Source organism: Oncorhynchus mykiss, chromosome 2 (assembly GCF_013265735.2).
Source record: "Oncorhynchus mykiss isolate Arlee chromosome 2, USDA_OmykA_1.1, whole genome shotgun sequence".
Classification (NCBI taxonomy): Eukaryota; Metazoa; Chordata; class Actinopteri; order Salmoniformes; family Salmonidae; genus Oncorhynchus; species Oncorhynchus mykiss.
The window spans coordinates 57,236,386-57,254,708 of NC_048566.1; the positions used below are offsets into that span (position 1 = coordinate 57,236,386).

The 18,323-nt window shown below is 42.4% G+C and overlaps 1 protein-coding gene across 5 annotated transcripts; it reads right to left on the reverse strand.

The window, feature by feature from the left end:
• Nucleotides 1-8,373: 8,373 nt before the first annotated feature.
• Nucleotides 8,374-13,770, reverse strand: LOC100135818 (salmon calcitonin-IV precursor). 5 transcript variants are annotated; one of them, XM_036990282.1, is made up of 5 exons: nucleotides 13,638-13,770; nucleotides 12,498-12,589; nucleotides 11,566-11,709; nucleotides 9,358-9,543; nucleotides 8,374-9,043 (listed from the first exon to the last, which is right to left on the reverse strand). In XM_036990282.1, exons 2-4 carry the CDS (start codon nucleotides 12,581-12,583, stop codon nucleotides 9,384-9,386), a joined length of 390 nt encoding a protein of 129 aa, XP_036846177.1. In that variant the 5' UTR covers nucleotides 12,584-12,589; nucleotides 13,638-13,770; the 3' UTR covers nucleotides 8,374-9,043; nucleotides 9,358-9,383.
• Between the last annotated feature and the right edge of the window lie 4,553 nt (nucleotides 13,771-18,323).

Consider the following 18,323-nt stretch of genomic DNA (forward strand, 5'->3'; position numbering starts at 1 on the left):
TATAGGTAAAAGACCAAATCAATATTATGTCAAGAACAGCTCAAATAACCAAAGAAAAAAAGACAGTCCATCATTAATTTAAGACGTGGGTTAGTCATTCTGGAAAATTTCAAGAATTTTGAATGTTACTTCAAGTGCAGTCGCAAAAACCATCAACCGCTATGATGAAACTAGCTCTCATGAGGACCACCACAGGAAAGGAAGACCCAGAGTTACTTCTGCTGCAGGGGATAAGTTCATTAGAGTTACCAGTCTCAGAAATTCCAGCCCAAATAAATGCTTCATAGAGTTCAAGTAACAGACACATCTCAACATGAACTGTTCAGAGGAGCCTGCATGAATCAGGCCTTCACGGTCTAATTGCTGCAAAGAAACCACTACTAAAGGACACCAATAAGAAGACGAGACTTGCTTAGGCCAAGAAACACGAGCAATGGACAATAGACCGGTGGAAATCTGTCCTTTGGTCTGATGAGTTTGAATTTGAGATGTTTGGTTCCAACCGCCGTGTCTTTGTGAGACGCAGAGTAGGTGAATGGATGATCTCTGCATGTGTGGTTCCCACCATGAAGCATGGAGGAGGAGGAGTGATGGTGTGGGGGTGCTTTGTTGATGACACTGTCAGTGATTCATTTAGAATTCAAGGCACACTTAACCCGCATGGCTACCAAAGCATTCTGCAGCGATACGCCATCCCATCTGTTTTGGGACTATCATTTGTTTTTCAATAGGACAATGACCCAACACACTTCCAGTCTGTGTAAAGGCTATTTGACCAAGAAGTAGAGTGATGGAGTGCTGCATCAGATGACCTGGCCTCCAAAATCCCCCGACCTCAACCCAATTGAGCTGGTTTGGGATGAGTTGGACCGCAGAGTGAAGGAAAAGCAGCCAACAAATGTTCAGCATATGTGGGAACTCCTTCAAGATTGTTAGAAAAGCATTCCGGATGAGGGAATGCCAAGTGTGCAAAGCTGTCATCAAGGCAAAGGGTGGCAACTTTGAAGAATATCAAATGTAAAATATATTTTGATTTGTTTAACACTTTTTGTTTGCTACATGATTCCATGTGTTATTTCATAGTTTTGATGTCTTCACTATTATTCTACAATGTAGAAAATAGTCTAAATAAAGAAAAACCCTTGAATGAGTAGATGTGTCCAACCTTTTGACTGGTACTGTATATTTCTAGGAACTGGAGCCATGGTAAATCCTTCTCTCTGGAAATTGCTGTTTCCTGCCAGCTCTTACGAACCATCTAATTTCCAACTGAAATGACCCAATGAAATGCAAATGTTCACTATTACAGTATGTCTGTTTATCTCATTGGCAAAAGGGAATGGTTTGCAGAGAAAGACACACAACTCTCCCCAATCCAGCCCTCAACCTCCAGACTCCCTCAATTATCAAAATATGGAGTTTTTTCCCCCGTCATCCAAGAAAACTTTCCATGTGGATTCCAGCATGGCCCCGATTACTCCGTAGCTGATTCCAGCCCAGACAGAGAGAGACAGCGGTAAGGCTGTAAAAATAACCAAATGACAGATGAGGCCTCTATACTGCCGGAGGGGAATGGAGCACAGATCCACAGTTCTGTCTAGTCTCTGTGTAGACAAATAGCATAGAGGAACATACAAACACCAGGGGCCGTATTCATAATAAAGCGTTTCGGTGTTGGAGTTCTGATCTAGGATCAGTTTGGCCTTTTAGATTATAATGAATGGACTGAGGGGACTTGATCCTAGATCAGCACTCCTACTCAGAGACGCTTTGTGAATAAGGCCCCAGGGGCACATATTGTATGTAAGCATAGTTTCAGTGCCATTAGACTTCTAAAATATATGGATGAGTTTAATGTAGTCTTCACTGCCAAAGCCTCTCCCTGGAATGTATAATCAGTGGATTTGTGTGATAGAGGTCCGCTCCAACCTGTTCCAACTGGGAGATTTTGTATACATACTTGTGATTTTGTTATTCATTGTTTCCACTTATCTCAGATCAGGTTCACAAAGAGGCCTAAGATCTTGATGCATCATCTTAACTGGAGCGGTCTGGAACTCACTGATCCTGACCCAGCATCTTAACCGGAGCAGTCTGGAACTCACTGATCCTGACTCAGCATCTTAACTGGAGCGGTCTGGAACTCACTGATCCTGACGCAGCATCTTAACTGGAGCGGTCTGGAACTCACTGATCCTGACGCAGCATCTTAACTGGAGCGGTCTGGAACTCACTGATCCTGACGCAGCATCTTAACTGGAGCGGTCTGGAACTCACTGATCCTGATACAGCATCTTAACTGGAGCTGTCTGGAAAACACGGATCCTGATGCAGCATCTTAACTGGAGCGGTCTGGAACTCACTGATCCAGTACGTGTATGTAGGCTGCATACTGATTCTCCACCCTTCTCTGAAGTCTACACTTGCACACTAAGATAAATTTGACAATAGTGGAAACTCCCTTTCTATTTATTTTTTATTTAACCTTCATTTAACCAGGTAGGCTAGTTGAGAACAAGTTCTCATTTACAACTGCGACCTGGCCAAGATAAAGCAAAGCAGTGGGACACAAACAACAACACAGTTACATATGGAATGAACAAGCGTACAGTCAATAATACAAGTCTATATACAATGTGTGCAAATAATGTGAGGAGGTAAGGCAATAAATAGGCCATAGTAGCGAAGTAATTACAATTTAGCAAATTAACACTGGAGTGATAGATTAGCAGATGATGATGTGCAAGTAGAAATACTGGTGTGCAAAAGAGCAGAAAAGTAAATAAAAACAATATGGGGATGAGGTAGGGAGATTGGGTGGGCTATTTACAGATGGGCTATGTACAGCTGCAGAGATTGATTAGCTGCTCAGTTAGCTGATGTTTAAAGTTAGTGAGGGAAATATAAGTCTCCAGCTTCAGCGATTTTTGCAATTCATTGACAGCAGAGAACTGGAAGGAAAAGGGGCCCAAAGGAGGTGTTGGCTTTGGGGATGACCAGTGAGATATACCTGCTGGAGCGCGTGCTGTGGGTGGGTGTTGTTATCGTGACCAGTGAGCTGAGATAAGGCGGAGCTTTACCTAGCATAGACTTATAGATGACCTGGAGCCAGTGGGTCTGGTGACGAATATGTAGCGAGGGCCAGCCGACGAGAGCATACAGGTCGAAGTGGTGGGTGGTATAAGGGGCTTTGGTGACAAAACAGACAGCACTGTGATAGACTGCATCCAGTTTGCTGAGTAGAGTATTGGAAGCTATTTTGTAAATGACATCGCCGAAGTTGAGGATCGGTAGGATAGTCAGTTTTACGAGGGTATGTTTGGCGGCGTGAGTGAAGGAGGCTTTGTTGCGAAATAGGAAGCCGATTCTAGATTTAATTTTGGATTGGAGATGTTTAATATGAGTCTGGAAGGAGAGTTTACAGTCTAGCCAGACACCTAGGTATTTGTAGATGTCCACATATTCTAAGTCAGAACCGTCCAGAGTAGTGATGCTAGTCGGGCGTGCGGGTGCGGGCAGCAAACGGTTGAAAAGCATGCATTTGGTTTTACTAGCGTTTAAGAGCAGTTGGAGGCCACAGACGGAGTGTTGTATGGCATTGAAGCTCGTTTGGAGGTTAGTTAACACAGTGTCCAAAGAAGGGCCAAATGTATACAGAATGGTGTTGTCTGCGTAGATGTGGATAAGGGAATCACCCGCAGCAAGAGCAACATCGTTGATATATACAGAGAGAAGAGTCGGCCCGAGAATTGAACCCTGTGGTACCCCCATGGAGATTGCAAGAGGTCCGGACAACAGGCCCCCCGATTTGACACACTGAACTCTGTCTGAGAAGTAGTTGGTGAACCAGTTGAGGCAGTCATTTGAGAAACCAAGGCTGTTGAGTCTGCCCGTAAGAATACAGTAATTGACAGAGTTGAAAGCCCTGGCCAGGTCTATGAAGACGGCTGCACAGTACTGTCTTTTATCGATGGCGGTTATGATATCGGTTAGTACCTTGAGCGTGGCTGAGGTGCACCCGTGACCAGCTCGGAAACCGGATTGCACAGCGGAGAAGGTACGGTGGGATTCGAAATGGTCAGTGATCTGTTTATTAACTTGGCTTTCGAAGACTTTAGAAAGGCAGGGCAGGATGGATATAGGTCTATAACAGTTTGGGTCTAGAGTGTCACCCCCTTTGAAGAGGAGGATGAATGCGGCAGCTTTCCAATCTTTAGGGATCTCTGACGATACAAAAGAGAGGTTGAACAGACTGGTAATAGGGGTTGCAACAATGGCGGCGGATAGTTTTAGAAAGAGAGGGTCCAGATTGTTTAGCCCAGCTGATTTGTATGGGTCCAGGGTTTGCAGCTCTTTCAGAACATCTGCTATCTGGATTTGGGTGAAGGAGAAGCTGGGGAGGCTTGGGCAAGTAGCTGCGGGGGGTGCGGAGCTGTTGGCCGGGGTTGGGGTAGCCAGGAGGAAAGCATGGCCAGCCGTAGAGAAATGCTTATTGAAATTCTCGATTATCGTGGATTTATCGGTGGTGACAGTGTTACCTAGCCTCAGTGCAGTGGGCAGCTGGGAGGAGGTGCTCTTATTCCCCATGGACTTTAGAGTGTCCCCTCATTCAATGCTTATAACAAATCCTATGTTTTTAACTCCATGATGGGGAGTGAGCAAGTGCACACTTCTGGAAAAGAGGGGAGAATTGGGACGCAAGCCTTATGCTCTGACCTATGGGTATTCTGGTAGTAACTCACAATAGAGGCCACACGCTTACTTAATTTGTGCTTCACCATACTGATGATACCATGTAATGTTGTGTGATTGTTCCCACGGGGGACCAGTATGGAGAAAACAAAGTGTGCACTCAATACTGTAAGTCGCTCTGGATAAGAGCGTCTGCTAAACTACAAAAATGTAAATAGTTCTTAATTCATATTGGTAGATCTTGCAGAATTACAGTCATCACTAGCCAGCCGGCTTCCACACGGTTACGCAACCCTGCACCTTATAGCCTGCTGCCCTATATACATAGACTTGGAATCACTGGCCACTTTAATAATGAAACACTAGTTACTTTAATAATGTTTAAATAATGTTTACATACTGGTTTACTCATCTCATATGTATATACTGTATTTAATTCTACTGTAGTTTAGTCAATGCCACTCCGATATTACTCAATCTAATAGTTATATATTTCTTAATTCAAATCAAATTTATTTATATAGCCCTTCGTACATCAGCTGATATCTCAAAGTGCTGTACAGAAACCCAGCCTAAAATTCCATTCTTTGACTTTTAGATTTGTGTGTATTGTTGTGATTTGTTAGATACTACTGCACTATTGGAGCTAGAAACACAAGCATTTCGCTACACCCACAATAACATCTGCATAATATGTGTATGTGACCAATAAAATTTGATTTGTGACGTGTAGTCCATTTATGCAAAGGCTGTTTTATCGCCACCTGTTGGAACCTTGTTGTAAAAACAAGAGAACCCTACATCCAAAGGTGACAGGCTACAGTAGTTTAGCATCGCCCTATACCATAACACCTGTCGTGATGTAGGTTTGAAGCATGTCCCGGAAAAGAAATACAATGCAATTCGATGCTAAATTAGGAAACCAGACAAATACAGAATGATCACTTTAAATCAGGGATGGACAACTTTGATGGGGTGAGGAACACAAAATAAATCTGAATTTATCATGGGGCCGCAGGGGCCGCAGGTCTGCTTAACCACATCCACACCCACACATGCAATCAGAGCCAGCCCTAACCTTTTGGGGGCCTCTAAAATAAAAAATATGTTTTAGAGTTAAGTTGCTACAGTTCTACACATTTTGCCATGTACGAAGAGAACATTTTGCAACTGTATAACTAATTTCATGCAATTCTACTCATTTTGTCATTGGGCGGAGAGAGAAATTAGCAGTTTTACTAATTTCCTGCAATTCTACACATTTTCAAATGGGTGCAGAGAAATGTTTGCAGTTTCTAAGCAAATTTCTTTAAATTCTACACATTTTAACCTGACTTCTGATGATATCTGGGTGAGAGTGACTACCAAAATCAATAAGGGCCCCCCGGTCTTTAACTTACCAATTTAAAAAATGGTAGCTGACATGGGCTAATTGAGTGACTATCAGTGACTGACAAAACAAAGGAATAACTGTAGATGCCCATGGACCACCAGTTGCCCATCCCTGCTTTAAATGAATAGTTGTACTTAACAATTCCACGTGAATTAAAAAAACACAGGATGAAATCAACCACAGGATTATGTCATCATGGTAACCAAACATCAACATAGACAAACCTATAAAATACACTACCGGTCAAAAGTTTTAGAACACCTACTCATTCAAAGGCTTTTCTTTATTTGTACTATTTTCTACATTGTAGAATAATAGTGAAGACATCAAAACTATGAAATAACACATATAGAATCATGTAGTAAACAAAAGACTGTTAAACAAATCAAATAGCCACCCTTTGCCTTGATGACAGCTTTGCATGCTTCAGTGTTCAGAGTAACAGACACATCTCAACATAAACTGTTCAGGGCCTTCATGGTCTAATTGCTGCAAAGAAACCACTACTAAAGGACACCAATAATAAGAAGAGACTTGCTTGGGCCAAGAAACACGAGCATTAGACCGATGGAAATCTGTTCAAATTTGAGATATTTGGTCCCATTCGCCGTGTATTTGTGAGACGCGGTGTGGGTGAACGGATTGTCTCCGCATGTGTATTTCCCACCATTAAGCATGGAGGAGGAGGTGTGATGGTGTGGGGGTGCTTTGCTGCTGACACTGTCAGTGATTTATTTAGAATTCAAGGCACACTTAACCAGCACAGCTACCACAGCATTCTGCAGCAATACACCATCCCATCTGGTCTAGGCTTAGTGGGACTATCATTTGTTTTTTCAACAGGACAATGACCCAAAACACCTCTATTTTACCAAAAAGAAGAGTGATGGGGTGCTGCATCTGATGACCTGGCCTCCCTAATCCCCCAAACTCAACCCAATTGAGATGGTTTGGGATGAGTCAGACTGCGGAGTGAAGGAAAAGCAGCCAACAAGTGCTCAGCATATGTGGGACCTCCTTCAAGAGTGTTGGAAAAGCATTCCAGGTGAAGCTGGTTAAGAGAATGCCAAGACTGTACAAAGCTGTCATCAAGGCAAAGGGTGGCAATTTGAAGAATCTCAAATGTAAAATATATTTTGATTTGTTTAACACTTTTTTGGTTACTATATGATTCCATATGTGTTATTTCATAGTTTTGATGTCTTCACTATTATTCTACAATGTAGAAAATAGTAAAAATAAAGACTAACCCTTGAATGAGTAGGTGTTCTAAAACTTTTGACCGGTAGTGTATGTTCAATTTGTACCTTTAAAACAATGCCAGATCTTCAATTTTATATCCACTATTAAAAAAATATATGCTGGGCAGCACCTCCTACTGGAGAATTGATCTACAGCTACCCTTGTCTCCCATCCAGGGTATTAACAAAGCACAGCCCAAGACATGTGTGACAACTAAATAAAAAATCAGACATTGTTTTTCCATTGGAATTTGGTTGTGCTTTTAGATGGTTGAAAACATAGTTGAATTTCCAATGTGTTATCACTAACTTTTGATCAACGTCTCAACCAAATATATCCATGTTGAAATGAAGTGGTGTGCCCAGTAAGCGGTAAATGTAAAAATAGATATCATGGAAATATGGAAATGTAATAGAATCCTTATAAGCCTTCATTGACTCAGAGAAACAGCTGGTTGGAGGAGGGTTGTGCCTCTTAAGCTAAAACAATGTATCATACAATTTACACTTGAATTGTCTGACGGAGACAATGCAACACATTTTCAAAAACTGAGCAAGACCAAGTGAACACTGGCTTAAGGTTTTGCTGATTTTATTGAGCAATTCATTTCTAATTGTCTCTTATTTTATAGTTGTATTTTCTTATTCAAACTCATGTGAATGTGTTCATGTTATCTTCAACCTAGTATTATTGGTTTCCATTTTTGGGTTTTACTATGAAAGGTTTGTCTTTTGTATGGAAATGGATGTGTCACAGGACCATTTGCATAAGTTGTGTACAGTATGTTTAAAACAGTGTGAGTGGTTTGGACTGAACTAGTTTGGACAGATTTCTGTGCTGTCGAATTCCCAACGTGTGTCACACAGTGAGACCAATGCATTCACGAGTTCAGGAGAGTCCATGAGAGTTCAGGAGAAATCGGCATGGTCTGAAAGCTACTCATCGCACAGTACAGTAAAGGTGAAAAAAAAGATCAACAACACGACGGTTCTCTCTTCACCTAAATACTTCGTTAAACCTTGAAGAACAACACAAGTACCCCAAACCCGAATGTATCTAAAATACATTTTAATCTTGCTGAAATTCACAATTGTTACAATATTAATCTCTTTAATATTTTTTGTCCGGTGTCATTCTCTTCATGGTCTTCTTATAATCTTGATACATACTATACAGTCATGTGATGTAAAGTGTTTTACATCAAGGCACAAGACACAGCCGTTGTGAGGGAGCCTAGGGAAGGCTGATCTTTAATGTCGATCCCTGCAGGGCACAGCACAGCAAACAGGTGCCGGTGGGGACAGGGAGGGATGAGTGACGGGGAGAATGGTTCACATGGTACAAATGTGCTCTATAGACAGAATAAATAATAATAAATAAGCACTGGTGCTTTTTTCCAATTCATTTTAAATGAATTTCATGTAATAAAAAAAAAAAGGAATCTGTAAATTTTCTTTGGGATTTGGGGATTCAGCTGTCAATGTACATAATGGAGGTTGCTGTCATTCTCCCCCTTTTTTTCTCTGGTTTGCCAAAAGCTAAATTAAAGTTTCATAACATTATGGTATTGAGAGGAGGAGTCCTAATATCGGAAGGGGTTTATTTCTGTAGATGTGGTGGAGTGGATGAAGGGGCCAGTGTGTTTTTTCTCTTTGTTTGTTTTGTTGTTTTCCCCCAGATATGTTCTGATGTCATCGCGTTCAGAAGGATCAACCTCTGAAAGGGAAGGGAGAGAGGAAGAGAGAACGGACAAGTCAACAACTTAGAGCCCAGCGCCTTCTGTCTGTCACACATCGTACACCTCTGAACAAAAAATAAGACCCAGCAATTATTTTTCATTAACACAGGAAATCAATTCTCAATGTATAATCTTTTTTTTTTTTTTAAATGCTATCTTAATTTAGTCAAGTAAACTATTTGCCTATGGTGAGGTCAGGCATTTAACGAATTAAAAAGCTACAAAATTTAAATAAGAGATAGCTGAAAGAACAGAGACAGAAAGGACAAAGACGATGAGGAGTATTATTCACCGTATCCCTAAAGGTTGTCGGAATGTTCACATCTGGGTGTTTCTCCTCCGCCGGCCGAAAGCCTTGGAGCCCACATTGGTGGGGACAAAGTTACTGTTGCCCATGCCCCCCGACCGGCTCAGGAAGTCTGCCAAGCGATGAGTCACGCAGGTGGCCGTGTTGCAGGCTCGCTTCTGTGCTGTAACGCTGCTTCAGGAATGGAGACAGGGTTAACAGTACCTCATACACATACAGTACACAGACGCACAAAAGCGTCTCATGCCAGACACTTACAAATGTACACATACTCAAGCACATGCACAAACACACACCCTATCAAACACACACACTATTTCCTTATCTAATCAAGCAATACGGTTCAATGTAATTAAAACATCTGCTTTACGACACCTCCATTAAAATGAAAGTGTCATTGTCATTAACAGGAGTAGAACAATTACAACTAAACACATACAAGTAGACCGTGGATTAATATAGTCTCTGAAAATGTTAGATCATTAGAATGGTTCAGTCGATCATAATTCTTACCTTGAGACTTGGTGAAGGTTCTAGAGATAGTTCAAGGGTAATGGAAATGCTATAATAACTATGATTTACTCTATCCTGCAATGAAAAAATATGAAATGCCGCTGTTGGAAGAGCCAAAGCTAGGTCCATAAAACAAATTGTTTAATTACTAATATTCTATTCCTTAAGAATAAAAAGTAAAAGCCTTCCTGGTAGAAAAATAGGTTTATTGAACAAGAAACATGGTGAGGCATGAAGAAACTATTTATTATGGTTGAATATTACTTAGGTTATCTCTTAGGAATTTGGGTTATCAGGAATTTTAAATGTAATCAAATTATATGAATATACACACTGAAAGAAAATCGATATATGTTGATTCATTCTTTTGAATAATTGCAATTTAGAAGAGTTGATTGTCTGAACAGATACAAGATGTCATTCTTTGCCGAAAACGGAAAGGAATTGTCAAAATAATACAAAAATGAAGAAGTGGGGGTTGCAATGGGAGATTCGCTCTTAGGTCAATCAAGCAGGAAAAATCCACATGCAACTGAGACTTGTCAAACAAAAACCAGGAGGACGTTATAATGAAAAGAGAGGGAATAGGAGGAGGGCGGAGGGTTAGATGCTGTCAAATGTCTTCCCGTAGCTTGCATAGCGTTCGCTCTCGGGCGCGCTGCGTTTCTTGCCAGGCGTGCCCGCGCCCACGTCCGTGCGGGGAAACGTTTGTAATTTGTGCAGGTCCTGGGACAGTTTGCCCAGCACGCAGGTGCTGAGGTTAGAGCAGCGCTTGGTAATGGGCCTTTCCATGCTGTCAGAGGGGAGAGATAAACATGCAGAAAACAGGCTCATAGTAGCAGGACACATGCAGATTTCTCTCTCTCCCGCACACACACTCTCACTGTCGCTCTCTCTATCGCTCTCTCGCTCATGTTAGTACTGTATCACCCCCTTTCCTTCATGCATTTCCCCTACAAAATGCATTGTCAGACATGCTGTCATAGGCAAGAAATGAACATTTCCAAAACATCATGCTTCCCTTCCAATCACTTGAAGAACTTTGACATATCAAACCCCCATGCCCCAACTCCATTGACGTCGTCACACCCACCCTCTCATATCAACCCAAGCAGAACAGAACGGGTATAGCTTCCCGCTGTCATGCGACTCTTTCTGCCTCAACTTACTGAGAGCATGCAGTTATCCATCAAGGTTAAGCATTCCCCAGCTAATATAATATCTTCAGCAGGCAAACAGGCTGTTAACGTTCGTCCATTCAAATAAATGAATAAATCAAACTCATCCATGCGGGAGGGTTACGATAGAGGTATTGTTGGGGGGGATTGGGTTGGATATCCCTCCTTAAAATGGAGAGAACCAATTTCTCTGAGCACATACCTCTCTGTATGGCTTACAATAAACTCCAGCAGGACACACTGCTAAGGTGGCTAAAAGACATATCTCCAGACAGGTAGCAAAATTGTGGTTACAATTGTGCGAGTTCATTCTTAGCTTAAAACGTTTGGTCAATGGACCGTTGACGCACTTCCACTCCGTGTGAAAGTAGCTCTTACCGTAAAATACTGACCATCACGTTTAATTCATCATCAATCCCTTAATTGGTAGTAGCCCTGAGCTGGGAGGCAAACTCGGATATTGTTAAGAATGCAGAAAGGAAGAAGAAGCAGTTGTCTGTACCTATTGCCTTCGTTGCCTTCATTCTCTTGCTGCTCCAGCTCTTCGGCTGTCATCTGCACAAACTCCTTGACTATGGCGTTGAGTAACCTTCTTGCCTCGTAGTCCGTAAGGGTGACTCGGTCTGTCATGGACTCTATGCCCGGTCTAGAGGAGGAAGGAAGAGGGTGGGTGAAGCACAGAGATCCGCATAAAAACAAACTAAAGTTATCACCCGCAGTAAAAAATAAAATAATAACATGCACGGAGCGTCACTAAGTCTAAAAGGTATGACGTGGGACTGGAAGGGACCCTAGCCAACATTGAAAACATTAAAAGGGCCGACTAGTGACCAAATTCAGATTTATGACAAAATCAATGGCTTCATGAGAACGGGGAGTGGCTTGGATGTTTTTATATATCAAATGTATCTCTTTTAAATTAGATTACTTGTTTTTTTTTTATTGTGTTTTTTTTTTTATATTTACAGCCCTTTTACACTTAACTGGAGTGCCCGTCTGTGATATTGGATTAAGGAACATGAATTCATGTATTTGTAACAGTAGACTAAATTACACAAAAAAATTGTAGTCTAAATTCACAGAAGAAAATCTATGTATTATATTCCTTTTGTCACAGAAAAAAAATATGAATTTCCCCCAAAATGTCACTCAAAATGTTCATTATTAAATAATAAATGTATATTTGGTAGTGCTTCCAATCCATATTCTCATGTCATATTAAACAAGTGTGTTGTGTGTGTGCGTGTGTGTGTGTGTGTGTGTGTGTGTGTGTGTGTGTGTGTGTGTGTGTGTGTGTGTGTGTGTGTGTGTGTGTGTGTGTGTGTGTGTGTGTGTGTGTGTGTGTGTGTGTGTGTGCGTGAGTGTGTGTGTGCGCGCTCGTTGAGTGTAATTTCGTAATTTCCGTCTGTCTGTCAGCAAGTGTGTCTGTCTCACCTGGATGGGGCTGCTTGTGAGCTGTACATCTGGCAAATGACCAGGGCATAAGCAACAAGGAAAGCAGAAATCTTCAACATAACCATGGTTCCCTACAGCAAAGAGACAGTCCCATGAGCTCCACAGACTTGATACAATTACATTAACATCTACATTTAACAAGAGAGAAGCAGGTCGCCATCACAATAACGATCAGTGTACATTTACCAGAATGAGATTAAGCATTGTACGGCTAATGTAACACAAATAGTTTTTAAAGGATTCCTTCGTTAAATGTGAAGTGAGCTACTACATTGATGGCTCTTTCTAACTCTGTATTGAGACGGCAGATGCCACTCTACCGTGCTAGTTCAGCTCAGTACCACTGATCTCTCAAGCTACACATCCATCCTTCTATCGCTCCATGACACCCTCCATCCAAACAGCCAAAAGGAAACTTGATAGTCCTGCACTCTTCTCCATGGAGCGAACTATCCCTCTGTCTCGCCATGCCCAGTACAGGACAGGACATTCTCTGAGTTGTGCCTTGGCATGTCCAGGCATGAACGGGGTCCAAGCCTGTTGCTCAGTGCGAACTGAGGGGACGTAGCATTAGCTAGCCGCTGTGAGTGGAGAGTGGCTCTATCCAGCGTGCCAACTCCCGGGGGGGGGGGGGGGGGGGTGACCAGTGCATTAGTGTAATGAGCTGCTACCACTCTCTCACACACAGCCATTCCATCTCTCCTCTCAGAGAGCCTCCAGCCTCCACTCACCCATCCCTCTCTCTCTCGCTCTGTTTCTAGCTTACTCACAGTTTCTTTCTGTCTTTTTTCTCTCTCTACCTCACTATTTGGTCTTTCACTCGCGCTTACGCACATTTTCTCTATATCTTTCTCGCTCTCTCCATCTTTCTTTCCCTCTTTTCTGTTCTGCCTCCACCACAGAGCAGACTGGACCCTCACTGAGGGAGAGTTGTGACCCCTACGGCCACACTTCAATCCCATTAACGTCACCATCACATCACACTGCACCAAAACTCAGGTCAACACTCTCCATGTCTGACGAGTTACAATGGAGCACTAAGACACAACCTATTAAGTCAACCTTCCATCCAAAACCAGTCCGTCCACCATGTGAATCTGGTTTAAAATATCCACTTACCTTTCGTGTTAATCAACGGGCAAAAAAAAATATATAGCTTTATATGAAACGCCTAAGTTGACTTCTCTCAACTTGAAGACCAACTCTTGGTTGTGTTGCATGCAGTGCCGATGCACAAGCCTATATATCCACCACTTAGATATGTGCATTGACTGTGTAGGTGTTTAATTATCTCCTGTCGGCCAATCCCGTCGATGAGATGCACCCGCGAGCCAATGGGACGATGGCCCTTACTTCTGGCACACTAATAAGGGATATGGCTTTGCAATGACGTCATTCTTTTGTCACTAAGTGCTCCATTCACAAAATCCACTGTCATTTGGACCATTTGATATCCACATTTGCATTGAGGTCATTCATTAAACCGGAGCTAATCTAATGAATGGCCACAGAAACCATCCCCAGCAATAAATATTTTATAGGATTCCAAAAATGTTACATGCATGCTATTTTTCAAATGCCAAATCGATAAGCCCACAGCAAAGTACTTGTAGGCAGGGCCATCTACTGGGAACGACGGTATACTGCAGTCCCATCCACTCCTGGGTTGGTGCTACTCGCCAGTCAATTCCGCCGTCTCAGGCTGAAACTCAAGTTGTTCTACTCAACTAAGTTCACAATGATATGAGTGGTTCGAACAAAAGAGGATTTATTTCCCATCACGAATACAAATCACTGCAACGGCTTCAACTCCTCAGAATGATAGGATTTTACGTCATGAGAACCAAGATTTTAGATTTGAATCATCTGATAATTGGTTTTAATGTCATCTCAGTTGAGTGTATGAACACGAGTCTTTCTAAATGATCCACAGTAACACTTTAAATGAAGGTACCCTTATGAAGGGTTTATAGAGGGTTCCTATATTCTTTATTAAGGTAACATGTTATACCCCTCAGGCCAAAAGACAACAGTGGTATGAATTATGATAACATGGCTAATGCTTTATGATGATTATCTCTGCCCCAGTCCCTCTTGAATGTGGATAAATCCCTGATTATCCCTCTACAGTGGACAAATGAAGTGGACAACGGGGAATCAATGCAGACTCAGTGATGACAACGAGAGTTGTTTACCAACAGCAATTACAAAACTGTTCGTCAGTTGGCGTCGTCTAATTCCCCTTCCTTTTCATTAGTGGGCAAAGCATCATCAAGTGTGTATGCGTGCGTGCATATGAGCGTGTGTGGGTACACTGAGTATAGAAAACATTAAGGACACCTGCTCTTTCCGTGAGATAGACTGACCAGGTAAATCCAGGTAAAATCTATGAATCCTTATTGATGTCACTTGTTAAATCCACTTCAATCTGTGTAGATGAAAGGTAGGAGACAGGTTAAATAAGGATTTTAAGGCTTGAGACAATTGAGACATGGATTGTGTATGTGTGCCATTCAGAGGGTGAATGGGCTAGACAAAATATTTAAGTGCCTTTGAACGGGGTATGGTAGTAGGTGCCAGGCGCACCAGTTTGTGTCAAGACCTGCAATGCTGCTGGGGTTCACGCTTAAAAGTTTCCCGTTTGTATCAAGAATGGTCCACCACCAAAAGGACATCTAGCCAACTTTACACAACTGTGGGAAGCATTGGAGTCAACATGGGCCAGCATCCCTGTGGAACACTTTCGACACCTTGTAGAGTCCATGCCCCAACAAATTGAGGCTGTTCTGAGGGCAAAAAGGGGGAGGGGGGTGCAACTACATATTAGGAAGGTGTTCCTAATGTTTGGTATACACAATGTGTGTGTGTGTGTGTGTGTGTGTGTGTGTGTGTGTGTGTGTGTGTGTGTGTGTGAGAGAGAGAGAGAGAAAGGGGGAGGGGGGTGCAACTACATATTAGGAAGGCGTTCCTAATGTTTGGTATACACAATGTGTGTGTGTGTGTGTGTGTGTGTGTGTGTGTGTGTGTGTGAGAGAGAGAGAGAGAGAGAGAGTGAGCGTGTGTAAGAGGAGGAGAGTGGGGGGGGGCATTTCCCTGCATGCGTCGCAGAGGAACCCCATTAGACAGGATGAACCTTTTAGTGCTATTGAAGAGTGAGCCGGGCCGATGTCACAGGCACTAAATCACTGCAAAACGGACCGTCCAGGGGTCCCAGCCCCTACTGCTGATGGAAGAGAGAAGGTGTGTGTGTGTGTTTGAGGGTGTGTGTGTGTGTGTGTGTTTGAGTGTGCGTGTGTGTGTGTGTGTGTGTGTGTGTGTGTGTGTGTGTGTGTGTGTGTGTGTGTGTGTGTGTGTGTGTGTGTGTGTGTGTGTGTGTGTGCTTGTGTGCTTGTGTGCGTGAGAGAGAATGAGTATTCCTGCATCTTTGTCAGTGTGCAGCACGAGCAGCCATGGGAATCATGAGTCCACAATGTTCTCTCTTGAAAAACAACCTTTTGAGTTTGGAGTTGACACAGTAACCTTTCATGACTGGCCTCCTCCAGCTTGGTTCAGTTCACCCATCCTAGTGGAACTTACTACAGAACAAATTGAATGATTTCCCCATTTCGAGGAGAGGGAGCCTTTCAGATTTGTCCTGGATCGCTATGTGTTTGTATTTCATGTGGTTTTCATGACAACACCCAAGGTTTATGATACTGTAAGAAGTGATGATTTTGAAGTCAAAGTCGTAATGTAGCCTTTTCCTGCAGTCAAATGACCTAGTGGCCTCATGGGTGGAATGTTATTAATATTTTCATCGTTTCATAATTAATCAACATTAATCAATGGTTAATACAGTGGCAAGAAAAAGTATGTGAATCCTTTGGAAATACCTGGATTTCTGCATAAATTGGTCATACAATTTGATCTGATCTTCATCTAGGTCACATCAATAGACAAACACAGTTTGCTTAAACTAATAACATGCAAACAATTATACGTTTTCCTGTCTTTATGGAACACACTGCGTAAACATTCACAGTGCAGGGTGGGGAAAGTATGTGAACCCTTGGATTTAATAACTGGTTGACCCTCCTTTGGCAGCAATAACCTCAACCAAATTGTTTCTGTAGTTGCGGATCAGACCTGCACAACGGTCATGAGGAATTTTGGAACATTCCTCTTTACAAAACTGTTTCAGTTCAGGAATATTCTTGGGATGTCTGGTGTGAACTGCTCTCGAGGTCATGCCACAGCATCTCAATCAGGTTGAGGTCAGGACTGACTGGGCCACTCCAGAAGCCGTATTTTCTTCTGTTGAAGCCAATCTGTTGTTGATTTACTTCTGTGTTTTGGGTCGTTGTCCTGCTGCATCACCCAACTTTTGTTGAGCTTCAATTGCAAAATGTCTTGATAAATTTGGGAATTCATTTTTCCCCAAACAATGATGCTTCCTCCACCATACTTTACAGTTGGGATGAGGTTTTGATGTTGGTGCGCGGTGCCTTTTTCTCTCCACACATAGTGTTGTGTGTTCCTTCCAAACAACTCAACTGTGGTTTCACCTGTCCACCAATTTGGTGAGCGTTTTTAATAGGGCAAGGCAGCTCCCTCCAACATCTCCAATCTCGTCTCATTGATTGGACTCCAGGTTAGCTGACTCCTGACTCCAATTCACTTTTGGAGAAGTCAATAGCCTAGGAGTTCACATACTTTTCCCAACATACACTGTGAATGTTCAAATGATGTATTCAATATAGACAAGAAAAATACAATCATTTGTGTGTTATTAGTTTATTAAGCACACTATGTTTGTCTATTGTTGTGACTTAGATCAAGATCAAACCAAATTTGATGACCAATTTATGCAGAAATCCAGGTAACGCCAAAGGGTTCACATACTTCTTCTTGCCACTGTATTTCATTCTTCCGTGCTGTATATAAAGTGTAATATTGTGATGAATACAATATTGAATGCATTTCAACTCTATATCTGACATGGTACAGGTTACTTCTTTTTAAGCCAATAACCATGTGTATGAGGTGTATACTTTGCTTCAAAGTAGATTTGTTTAAGATGACCAAGAAACACCGTGTGACCCTGATTTAGCCCACTGCAGTAAAAGGTTAAAAAACAATTATGAGTGTCTAATTTCATACAGGAAAGTAACATTGGGGAAAATAAACTGTAATTATGTAACGATTCTCTTGTGGTGAAGGAGAGGCGGACCAAAACGCAGTGTGGTGGTTATTCATTGTACTTTAATGAAGACGCTATACATGAATAAACTAACGAAAACAATAAACGTGAGAACTCAAAACAGCCCTATCTGGTGCAAACACAAAGACAGGAACAATCACCCACAAACACACAGTGAAACTCAGGCTACCTAAGTATGATTCTCAATCAGAGACAACTAATGACACCTGCCACTGATTGAGAACCATACTAGGCCGAAACATAGAAATACCCCAAATCATAGAAAAACAAACATAGACTACCCACCCAACTCACGCCCTGACCATACTAAATAAATACAAAACAAAGGAAATAAAGGTCAGAACGTGACAGTACCCCTCCCCCCCCAAAGGTGCGGAATCCGGCCGCAAAACCTTAACCTATAGGGGAGGGTCTGGGTGGGCGTCTTTCCGCGGTGGCGGCTCTGGTGCTGGACGTGGCCCCCACTTCACCATTGTCTTAGTCCGCTTTATTGTCTGCTTCCGTGGCCTCCTAACCACGGCGACCATTCTCAATGGACAGAGGGGCAGCTCGGGACAGAGGGGCGGCAGCTCGGGACAGGGGCGGCAGCTCGGGACAGAGGGGCG